Source organism: Scophthalmus maximus, chromosome 2 (genome assembly GCF_022379125.1).
Source record: "Scophthalmus maximus strain ysfricsl-2021 chromosome 2, ASM2237912v1, whole genome shotgun sequence".
NCBI lineage: Eukaryota > Metazoa > Chordata > Actinopteri > Pleuronectiformes > Scophthalmidae > Scophthalmus > Scophthalmus maximus.
In genome coordinates, this window is record NC_061516.1 from 16,655,554 (window position 1) to 16,667,189 (window position 11,636).

The 11,636-nt window shown below is 41.4% G+C and overlaps 1 protein-coding gene across 3 annotated transcripts; it reads left to right on the forward strand.

Annotated features, from left to right (window-relative positions):
• Positions 1 to 2,255: 2,255 nt before the first annotated feature.
• On the forward strand, positions 2,256 to 11,224 carry LOC118300192 (transcriptional coactivator YAP1). Of its 3 annotated transcripts, none has more exons than XM_035624388.2 (9): positions 2,256 to 2,767; positions 3,118 to 3,358; positions 4,586 to 4,785; positions 5,593 to 5,747; positions 6,630 to 6,731; positions 6,968 to 7,071; positions 7,296 to 7,414; positions 7,759 to 7,859; positions 8,245 to 11,224. In XM_035624388.2, exons 2-9 carry the CDS (start codon positions 3,155 to 3,157, stop codon positions 8,418 to 8,420), a joined length of 1,161 nt encoding a protein of 386 aa, XP_035480281.1. In that variant the 5' UTR covers positions 2,256 to 2,767; positions 3,118 to 3,154; the 3' UTR covers positions 8,421 to 11,224. The 3 variants fall into 3 exon arrangements, with proteins under 3 accessions (XP_035480281.1, XP_035480283.1, XP_035480282.1); XM_035624389.2 differs by lacking the exon at positions 2,256 to 2,767 and adding an exon at positions 2,779 to 2,927; XM_035624390.2 differs by lacking the exon at positions 6,630 to 6,731 and having other exon boundaries at positions 2,265 to 2,767.
• Positions 11,225 to 11,636: the final 412 nt, after the last annotated feature.

Genomic DNA, 11,636 nt, shown 5'->3' on the forward strand with positions numbered 1-11,636 from the left:
TTATCCGTGAAGAACTTAATTTGTGTAATCGGTGCATATCAAACACATATCACAACAAAATACAACATACAACATCCAGAGAGCATGATCCACTATTGGAGTCGGAGTCTGACTGATGTGGGCACATGGCTCTCTTGGTCCTTAATGTGACTGATCCGTATCTTCGGCCTGAGGGTCAGTGACTGTATTGGCTGTGAGGTGTGTGTGTGTGTGTGTGTGTGTGTGTCTGAGGCTATTTGCATTCCTTCTATTTTAGTTCTTTAGTTCTTCTGAATAATAGTTTCAGTGTGACATTTGTAAAATGCAATTAGAAGTGATTGGTGGACTTGATGTCTGCAGAGTTTTCTTATAGGAAGAAGAGGCGCCACTGACATTTGGAGAAGATAGTTTCACTACTGGGTTGGAAAGAGGAAAAGAAGCCTTTAAAGAAATGTATCTCTCCAACATGCCGTAGCTCTGTCCTGACCTCCCAATTCATATGGTAAAAATGAAATATATGAGACCAATTCTTCATCAGCTTCTTTGTTCGTGGTGTGAATGGGCAACTGATAAGTAAACTGCGATGTAATGCCCTTGGATTTGGCAGAGTAAAGACACAGATTGAAAACTGTGGAGATGATTTTGTTCAGGAAAACAGAAGAAGAAAGACAGTTTAACCTGCAGAGGTAAAAATTAAATAATTAAAAGACCACACAAATCGTTTAATGCGCTCTGTCATGCACTTCACCTCCTCCACTGCAGTCCAACTAATAACTTTAAATCACTATGAAAGTAATTGTTAAGGTATAGGTAAAAGGTAGTGTTAAGGTAAGATAGTGCCATCTAATGCCCAATGGTGTGTATTACATAATTTTGTATGCATGCATTGCAATGGCCTTTTGCCAGTTGCCATGGTGCATTAAAAAAAAAGGTGAAATAATCATGTATGTATGTCACATCAGCCACATCAGCCACACTGATGATGGCTGGTAAAAGGAGTGGTCCTATAATGTGAGTGGGCAGGGCAGCTGAAAATCTCTGCTGCCCTTTTATTCACCCCCACCCCCGAACTTGTGCAACTCCTTCACACACCCAGATAGTAAGGTTCACTTTATCAGTCACACTCTGGTAAATGCTTGTGGTGTGGAAAACCGCCATCATCACGGTTGTAAAAAACAACTGGTTTGCTAACCAGCTTGGTCTTGTCATCCCTTTTTTGTTCACAAAAGCAGAGGAAAAGAAATGTTCATTCTTATACTTAACATCTCCCAAATTTGAGTGTGCATGACAACTTTAAAGATGCCATTCATTCCTGTGTGCACACGGCCCCCAGACAGTCATGTAAATTAAAGTTGGCAAATGGAAAAATGCAAACGCAAATGGTAAAATCATCTTAAAAATGATCCCTGCTTTCACTCCTGTACATCCAGTTCCCCCACTTTTGTTGCGCCTTATGATCAGACTTCAAATGTGAACTATTCTCTATAACTTTGAATATATATGTCCAAATAAGTAACGATCAAAGTTAGTTGGGGAAAGGTAGAAAGGAGGAGTTTATATACATAGTCTGTGTCAACTTATTGTGCCTCTTAAATAAAGCACCATGCAGCGATATACAGTATTGTTATTTTTCTGGCTGCACTTTTCATTCTGATAAATGTGCAGTACATCGTTTTTCACCTGTGGGTTTGAACAATGTTTGGTTGCAGTTTAAAATCGAACACAGTGGCCGGCAATCCACAGGGTTTTCATTTGCACAGTTATGTTTACTTTTGAGGTATTGATTTCCCATTTTAAAACATCAATAAATTACATCAATTATTCATTGTTAAAGCCCATCATTAAATATCAATGTATTATTCCTTGAGTCATTCGTAAGCGTCTCCGTGTCCCGTACAGACTAGTTATATTGACTCTGGTTAATTATAACGATGAAATAATGGAATGCACAGTAAATAATGATCCCAGACCAACCAAACATTGTTCTTGATTTCTTTTCCTTTTTCCTTCTTTTTTTTGGGGGGGGGGGCAGCTGATTGTGTGCATGTTTTCCACTAGATGGCGGGACACTGTGGCTGTGCCTTTACTTGGACAAACAGGCTCCGGCTGGGTTGGTTGGCCTCATCAGGGGCGGATGTTTTGTCAATGCAACTTCCCAATATCACCCACCCGCCCCACCAGGCCACCCACCCCGCCCCACCCCGTCCCGTCCCCCGTCCCGTCCCGTCCAGAGTCGGAGCACAGCACATTTTTCTCTCAGAGGAATCAAACCTCTCCGACTCCACATGGAGGCGAATTAAAGCACCGCCTCAGTCTTGCAGCAGTTGACTGCGACCCCCCTCGTGGTCGGGGCTGTAAATAAAAGTCCGTCGAACAACTCGTTCTGCGGCTCCTGCGCTGGTGGCTGCTGTCTGTCCTTGGAGACAGTGAGACATTTCCCCCTGCAGCTGCGGCAGCTTTAAAGCCTGCAGCCCCGCCCCTCGGCACTATCACATGAATCTGAACTCAACACTGGATGAGAAAAAAAAAAAGGAAAAAGTTTGGAGGTCTCTCGCCGAAGTTACTTTCCTCTCCGACTCGTTTCATAACATGCGCGTGTGTTCGTCCTCCGCTCCGAGAGACGTTCGGGTTCAACGCGTGTGTCGGAAATCAGAGTTCGTCTGCGTGTTTTCTTCCCGGCTGTGATTTATCCAGCTTCTTTTTTTTTTTTTTTTCTTCTTTTTTTTTTTCTCCCTCTGCAGGAATACAGAGAGAGACAGAGAGGGGAAAACGGTCCTGCTGCTTGAAGGTATGTGGGAGGCACGTAACGTGTTGCTCTCCGCTGCGGTCGATCCCCGCTCCTCACCCGCACCACGTCGACCTCTTCTACCCGGCGATTGTTGTTCTCTTCGCCGCCGATTAACTTCCGAGATGTTAAGAGCTTGAAATAGACGCGCGACGACACAACAGTAGGAACGGGGTGGGGGCGGCGGGGGGGAGGGGGGGGGTGGAGGGCAAAGAGTGTAAACAAAACCGATCGTAACTTTGAGCGCATCTGCTCTTTTACTCCCGGGGCCTGACGCTCATTATCCGCCTCGGACGTTTTGTTTGTGTGATTCGAGTTTGAAGTTGTTGTTTTTTAAATTACTTTGACCGCAGATTTGTTTCGACACCAAAAAGAAAAACTTTTGGCGACATGGACGCGCACCGCGGCGCGCCTCCGGCCGGGCAGCAGATCGTGCACGTCCGCGGGGACTCGCAGACGGAGCTGGAGGCCCTGTTCAGCGCGGTGATGAACCCCAGCAAGGCGGCGCGGCAGCCCTCCTCCCTGCCCATGAGGATGAGGAAGCTGCCGGACTCCTTCTTCAGGCAGCCGGACCCCCGGGGCCACTCCAGACAAGTACAGACACCAGTGACCACACACACCACGGTCATGACAACACACACAGGGACCACAGTCAGGCACATGTATGTGGATAACACGTGATCAATAAGTTGATCATTCTCTCACAGCAGATGACGGAACTGAAAATGAAATCTTGAAACAGTTGGGTCCAGTTATTGACTCTCTATTATGGCTGATTGGTAATACATCTGTCTATTGTTTTCTTTATTAATCAGAATCAGAAATATTCCATCGATCCCCAGGGGCAATTGCGTTTTGTTACGGCTGCTGCAGCCAATAATAGAGTTATTATTGGAGTTATATACAGACCTAATTTTTTATATTTTCAGATAAATGTATACTGGGATAAGAGAAATAAAAGTAATTACAACAGAAACATGAAATCAAAATAGGAAGAACGCAAAAAAAGAAATAATTGTTTGGTTAAATGTTGGAATGAATAATCAAAAAAAGAGTTCCTGTTACAATTTGCCAAAGTTCAAATATATTTTTCATTTAACCAACGCTCCCCATTCCCAAATACACTTGTATATCAGATCCTCACATCTGAGAAGCTGGAACCTGCAAATGTTTAGAAACAATTGCTGTAAACATGCTAAAACAATCAATTCATTATTAAATTAACTGCCAGCTCATTTTCTATGGTCAACTTAAATACTTGCAGCTCCAGTTTTGATAATTGATGCGTTTCTCAAGTCTTTGGTTGCACAATGTCAATGTGATGATTTGCTGCTTTTCTCTGTTTTTCATTAGATGGGAACATTGGGCTTTAATGCTGCTTTGGATTTTTTTTTTCAATTTTAAAGTGTTTCAGATATTTTGTCCATCTCCTCTATGTATTTGATACTATTGGAACCCACTCATTGGAGCTTATAATTACAATTAAGGATGGACTTTGGTATTACTAAACACAGATAAGGCCTAGAGAAGATGTCTAAGCCACATATTTGCTCTGATCTTCTTGAGATTATTACGTAGTCGCAGAGCTCCATCAGCTCTCAATCTGGCTGTTGCAAACAAAGATGCTTTCCCAATCACTTCAATTCAACATCCTTGACTAAACAGCAGTTAAATGAAACCGTCTTGTAAAGCAAGTCCAGCTTCCACCTTCGCTCAATCCGTTACCCAACCAGAACTTTTTCTTCCTGGTGCTGCTATAAATTTCTGATTGCCATTTGTTGCTTGTCACGGCGGTTGTAAACCCTGCTTGTTTCTCGTCAGGCCAGTTCGGATGGAGGCGTGTGCGGATCCCTCACTCCTCATCATGTCCGCGCCCATTCCTCCCCTGCCTCCCTCCCAGTCAACTCCCTCTCCACTCAAGCCGCAGATGTGGCAGCGACACCGATCATACCTGATGACGTGCCACTCCCCCACGGTTGGGAAATGGCCAAAACGCCTACTGGCCAACGATACTTCCTAAAGTAAGAGGTCTACCTTCTGTACATCAATGAGGTTGATCTGTTGCTCTGCAGGTTACCTGAAGGGTTTCAAACAATCGGTCCGCACCTTATTCTAAATTCGTCTAGATTTCTGCATTGGAACTCGTCATGTTTAGGGGCGAAAGCAAATGATTATTTTCAGGTTTTTTCACTTAACAAAATGTAAGAAAACGGTGAAAAGCTCACTGCACAATTTTTCTAAAGCCCAAAAGGAGTCTTGGTTCATTTGACCGAAAAATCAAAGAGGTTGAGAAAAGTTGCAGATCCTCAAGTGGAATCAGCGAAATTTCGCAATTTTGACAAATTACATTCAGGATTAATCATAACCAATATTTGACCAATCATTCCATCTCTGACTCTATATTAAATGCACAAACCGTATATTCTTAATATTTTTTTCCCTGTTACAGACAATATAAGATGCTACATCCTTCTTGATTATGATTCAAAAGCACAGGGCAGAGCGAAAGACATGCTAATGTATAGATACAAACCAGGACTCAGACTCGACCAGTATAGTAACAGAAATAGTTTCAACTAGTTTTGCAACCAATGTGGTTTCAGCTGGTTTCCTTTATTAGAACACATGGCCTGACAGCTCACACTCCCGTCAAAGGACACCGTGGCTTACGACAGCGATGCCTGTCTGAGCGAGAGTGTAGATGCACGTGCACATCTGGTAGTACAGGTAAAGCAGGTCAGAGGCAAAATGCGCCTCCTGTTCCTTATCCGTCAGGTTACAGTGGTTCAACAAACACAGATACGTTTTGACTTGTTGTGTGTTTGCAGTCACCTGGATAAGACAACCACTTGGCACGACCCTCGCCTGTCGCAGCTTCAGTCAGCTGTGGCTCAACATCCCATCTCTGGCACTCCGGTCCATGCCCACTCCCTCAGCAACCCAGCACCCACTACGCAACCACAAAACATCAATCCAGACACAGGTATCACTCTGCTTCCCCCTTCCCTCCCCCCGTCTCACCATCCAGTTTCTCTTTAGAGCGTGCACACACACACACACACACACCTGCCTTTCATAGTTCAACCCCAATCTCCAGCTGGACAGGTCTTCGCTGGGTGTGATTTCTTAAGGATCTTGGTGTCTACATCCAGGGCTTTTGGGGACTTTGGGGACTTTGGTGGGAACAGTCATGTTTATGGGTTAAAACCCAGAGTGAACTCTAGTGATGTCACCCAGATGACGGTGTAGTGAAAGATGAACCCACATAAATTCAAGGGCACAACTACAGTGTTTTGGTTCCCTCGGGACACTCTTATCAGCCTTGTGTTTCGGATGCAGCAGCTGTTTTTAGCAAAATGCTAAATGCTACCTGCTCAGCTCCACCCGCAACAGCTGAGAAACGCAGTAAAAGATTATCCGGTGAACACAGTGGAGCCTTTAGCAGCTGAAAAGCCTGATATTGCCCTCAGGAGTTGGTGGAGACTAAAAATAAGAGCTAAAAGAGAGACTTCCCCAAGTGGATAAAAACATCAACCAGTGCAGGGAAAAGGAAGCAAGTAGAAGGTTGAATTTTTTCTTAAAGAATACAAAAAAAGTTTGGGGAGTATTGACACTGTTGCATAGTTCTTTTCAAAATCGTACACCCACTGCATTCAGGCCAGGTGCACACAGACAGTTTTTGAGCTACGGAACAAAATGTAGCCATTTTTTCCCCATTAACCTTCACTTCTATTCTAAAATCTGCTCTTTACCCGAAGTTACGCAGACATTTAACGGGCGTGGGCTATTCTACTTTTTACTCTCAACACTCCATGCGCTCCATCCACCATTTGCCTTCTCACTGTGTACTTTCACTGCTGTTCAGGTCCACTGCCTGAAGGCTGGGAGCAGGCTGTGACTGCAGATGGAGAGGTGTACTACATCGATCACATAAATAAGAACACCTCATGGGTCGACCCGAGTCTAGGTAGCACACCATCAAATTTGTGTCTCCTAAATTGACAATTCTTGTTTGTCAACGAGAAACATTTTGTTCCATTGTCCATAATCACACGTTGCTATTAAGCAACAAACCTAAAGAAAGATCGCAAAGTAGTTTGGACAAGTTTCTCCTCATATGTGTCATTACTGAAATGTTTTACCTCTTGGAGATGTTTACTCGATGGTCAGAAAGCTTCTTTTTCTTCAACTTTTATGTTCCAGCACAGAAGATGAACCCTGGCATCCTCGGCTTGGCAATGCAGCAGAGGCAGGAAAAGGAAAGGCTCCGATGCAAACAAGGCCTCCTTCAGCAAACCACACCGCAGGTCAGAGGTCAAAATAAAGCTGTGGTTGCATGTGCTGCCGGAAAAGCTAGTTTGAGTTTAAATAACACTAATGTCTTCACAAGCTGTCTAACAGTCATCTCCCGTGTTTTCTGGTTGTATCGTGGCTGTTCATTTGGTTTGGAATGAACAGTGATTAAAATGTTTCATCTGAATACAGTTGTAGTTTAAGATGACAGTTTACATACAGTCTTTTTCTGTTGTAGGAGGCAGGAGGAAGGAACCAGATGACCAGTGGGATGGACCATGACAGGAATGCACAGACGCTTGTCCCGACTCTGGATATCAGGATCAGAGGCTCCAACCACGAACCTACACTTAACGGGTGGGTTTCATGTTTAATGTCGTTGATATGTTCTGTTAGTGCTGTGTTGACTTCCTAAGCGCTGTGTGTAATGTATGACTACTCAATTAAAAGGAAATGTTCCTGAATATTAACAGTGTTTTCAGAAACGTCCTCACTACCACCCATACTGCTGTTGGTTCAGCGAAAGTTACATAGTTACAGGAAAAAATATTGTGTATGTAATGTACTGTGAGCTCATTGACTATACAGTACAGCATTTATGTTGGTCATTCTAGTTTATAAAGAGATGAAGAAGATGATGATGATGTTGATGATGATGATCAGAAATACAGGATTCTTTAAGTGCTTGTGTTCTTATGCAGCGCTCACTCTCGCAATGAGAGCACTGACAGTGGTCTGAGTGTCAGCAGCTTACCCCGCACATCCGACCACATGTTGAGCTCTGTGGATCACATGGACACTGGTAATACACACGCACACACAAAAATATGTGTATTCTGATTTTGTATATTCTGTTTTGGCATCCATTGATCTAAATCTACATCACAACCAATGGAAAGCGGTGTATTTTGGGTGCAGTTTGTGTGTCTTTAGTGTGTCTTTAGTGTGTTTCTTTGTATTTATTTTATTTGCATATTGAACACAATAGAAGGAGAGAGTTAGAAAACATGAATTGTGCATTTTATTTATAGATATACACACTTCCTGTGTGGGGGGAGCTATATTAAAGAGACAGTTCCTGATTTTGGACCAAACAGACAAACTCTCAAATTTCTCCAAGCTCACTTTTGCTATTTAAATTCTCAGTACAGCTCAGGCATTTGATTTTCTTTCTCTGACTTGTGAAGGCGAGGAGAACTCCTCGATGGCATTACAGGAGTCGATGCCCGTGCTCCCGATGTCCGAGGGCGAGGAGCTAATGCCATGCATCCCCGAGGGTCTCAGTTCAGACCTTCTGATGGACATGGAGACCGTTCTCTCTGGATCGCATATGGACAGGGACAGCCTGCTCACCTGGCTATAGACACGCCCTGCCACCGCCTACGTATGGTTTGACAGCAGATTTTCACACCATGACTGAGAATTTTGGAGGATCCTTTTTTTTGCTTCAGAAGTGGTACAGAACAACATTACTGAGAGAATACGCTTGTGTGATGGATACCTAACCCTACTCACACCCAGAGGAATATAAAAACCCGACTTTCACAATAGGTGTTTAGCTGCTGGTATTTTCCTGATTTTACAGAGGTTCATGACGGAGCATCTGAATTTTTATGACATTCATTTTATTTCAAGTCATCGGCCTCAGTTGACGCTCCCCACGGTAAAGTACATCAGAGCTAATTTTAGAGTGCAGATTATTTTTTATTATCCCCACTTGGGTAAAACTGTTTCCAGCAAACTTTTAAAAACACAGTCAAGTAAAAAAAAAAGAAAAAAAAAGGTCTGCATGCAAGAGTTACAGAAATGCAAAGAAGAGATATTTATTGAAGTGTAACAAAAAAAAATACCATATCCACATTTATCTCTGTTACTTTTATGAAGCCTTTTGGGCAAAAGACCCAACATCTACCGCAGTGCCACTACCTCTAATAAGCCTTTGATTTGTGATTTTAATGCACATGCTCACAGTCGTCCGAAAAACATGCTCTCGAGAAGCATCGGGACTGAGCGCAAAAGATGAATCATGAAGAGAGGGGAAGAAATTATGACTACACAATATAACACTACATTGTTTCCACAAAACCATAAATCTCCGCACAAAAAAATCACTCCATTGCCCCACAGACACATCAGGAGGAAGAGGACGCGCCCTTGTGGTGAGCCAGTAGAAGATCAACGTCTCAGTTAATATGCTCACGAGCCAAAAGAAAAGTATTAAATGAATGACTTTATTTAAAAGTCATTCTTAAGTCCGTAAGCATTGCCTTGAGTCGCAGTAAAAGCCTCGTTCCTCACTAATCAAGGCCGGTCAAAAGCACTTGGGAGAAATAAAGGCTGGTCACCGTGTAGAGGAGGCTTAACTCAACACTAAAACTAACACGATGAAGTGTATTTGTTGGACCTCTTCTGAAATACAGCACCACTCGAATGTATAGTTGTTGTGTACTCTAAATGAACATGTAGTCAGTATAATGCAATCCAACACAATGCAGGGTTTCCACCAGGAAACTGTAATCCTGACACATCTGGTCTTGTGATCAATTTAGTTGGTAGATGAAGGCTTCAACAGTAGTCACACTCATCAGAAACAGTATATGGCTGTGTGAGATAACATCTCTGATATTTTTACCCTCAGGTTAGTTTTCCTATATGAAATGTTTTTATGATCTCTTGGAAATCCTGCAACAGATGTTGTTGTATTCGATTGCATTTTACTGTCAAGTGTTCCGGTCATTTTGCCCAGTCCATCATTGAATATAAGCTTCTCAAAGGTAGTATTTATTGGAGAATTGTTTTATTGGATTGCATGATATTGTACAGTTGTAATATTATCATTATTATTATTATCATCATGTCCACCCCTTTTTAAAGAACTTATGCCCAAAAAATGCCAGTCAGGCCTTATGTTTCATTAAGTGAAAAATGTTCTTTGAGTCAGCCAGCACCCCGTCAACTTTGAGATTTTTCCACTATTTGTTTGATACATTCATGACAATTTTCCTTTTTCACATAAATAAAAAAACATCTCACAGAGAAAGACAAAATAAGTAACATTCTCAGAAATGTTTTTTGTTTTGTTTTAGCTTATTATCTAAAACTGCTTTATAACCTATAAATCATCTACACATGAAGTTAAGAGCCTTTCCTGCATTACCAAACAATGTCGATGTAACACTAACATACGATGCAGTTTTTATGCTCACTGTCTAAATGAATTGTTTCTTACTTTGAGGACACATCTTTTTTAAAGCCCATCAAAATCTAGACATATCATACATCTCATCTCCAGTACACAGGTTTTTTTTTCTCTAAGTTGTTTTCCACTTGTTTTCAGCTATTTTCGGTTTCCTCATTTATAATAATTTCAGGTGAAAATCACCATAAATGTCATGTATACAAAACCACATTGTCATCATCATCCTATTCTTCAAAAAAACCTTCCTGGGCTCAAGTTTTCCTCCTTTTTGAAGAGCTGTTTTGTTAGTGGGAACGAGGAGAATATATTAAAAATGGGCTTCTGGGCAATTTGTAGAGTCGTAGCATGAGTCAAGAACCCCGCTGTGACTCCTCAGAAATACAACGTACTAATCACAGATGCTGTGTTCTTGGTGTATGTTGTTCTAACTACCAGTGCTATCTGGTGCTGTAATACGGAAGGCAATCATCAGTATGGGGAGCTCTTTGACTCCACTTTTAGTTAAAATATATAATACGTGTATAATCTGTTTTTATCAGCCGGTTGTTGTTTTTTTCTTCTGCAGTGTGTTTATATTTTATCTGAATTTGAAGCTATTTTATTTTTGGTGAGAGAATTTTCTTCGAACCAGCTTACTTTTTATATATATACAGTATATAGAGGTAAAGACTTAATTCACAACATCCACAGATAAAGAGCCAAGCCACCTTTTTGTAATCTTTTCTAAATTAAAATCCCGTGGGCTCATACACATAATGCAACACACTACCTAGCCTATTATTTATCTTAGCATGCATGACACCCGCTATGTATGTTACATATAATGATTATTATCCTATTTACAGAAAGTTTGGAGGCAATCAAACTTGTTTTGTACCTTTTTATGCATGTGCTTTATATAAATATATTTCTTCTTACTCACTGTAATCATTTTAAAGGATTTTCTGTTTAATAAACCTTTAAATACACCTGACCAGTAGTCATTCATACTTGTGTGTTTAGTGTGGTTGTAACACATTTTAATTGGGTGTCTGGTTTCTAAATTGTTTGTATTTTTATTTAAAAACACTAATATGGAAAACATCTTAGGAAGCAAATACTTTAATAATGATCGACCATTTCGATCAATCAGTCAGTTACTTTAACTTTTTTTTTTTTTTACAGTTTTTGTACAAACTGTATATTAATGTACGTCAGTTAAGATTTTCAACTTGAATAATTTCTTCATCAAGATCTGATGTGATTTAAATGTTCCGTTTATTATAATTATTTGAACAGTATGTGATGGGAAGTTACCAAAACGAATTCCTTGAGAGATCACGTGTGTGTGGAAAACCTCTGAAAAAGTTTGCAGGTACTCTACATTACATGAGTCAGATA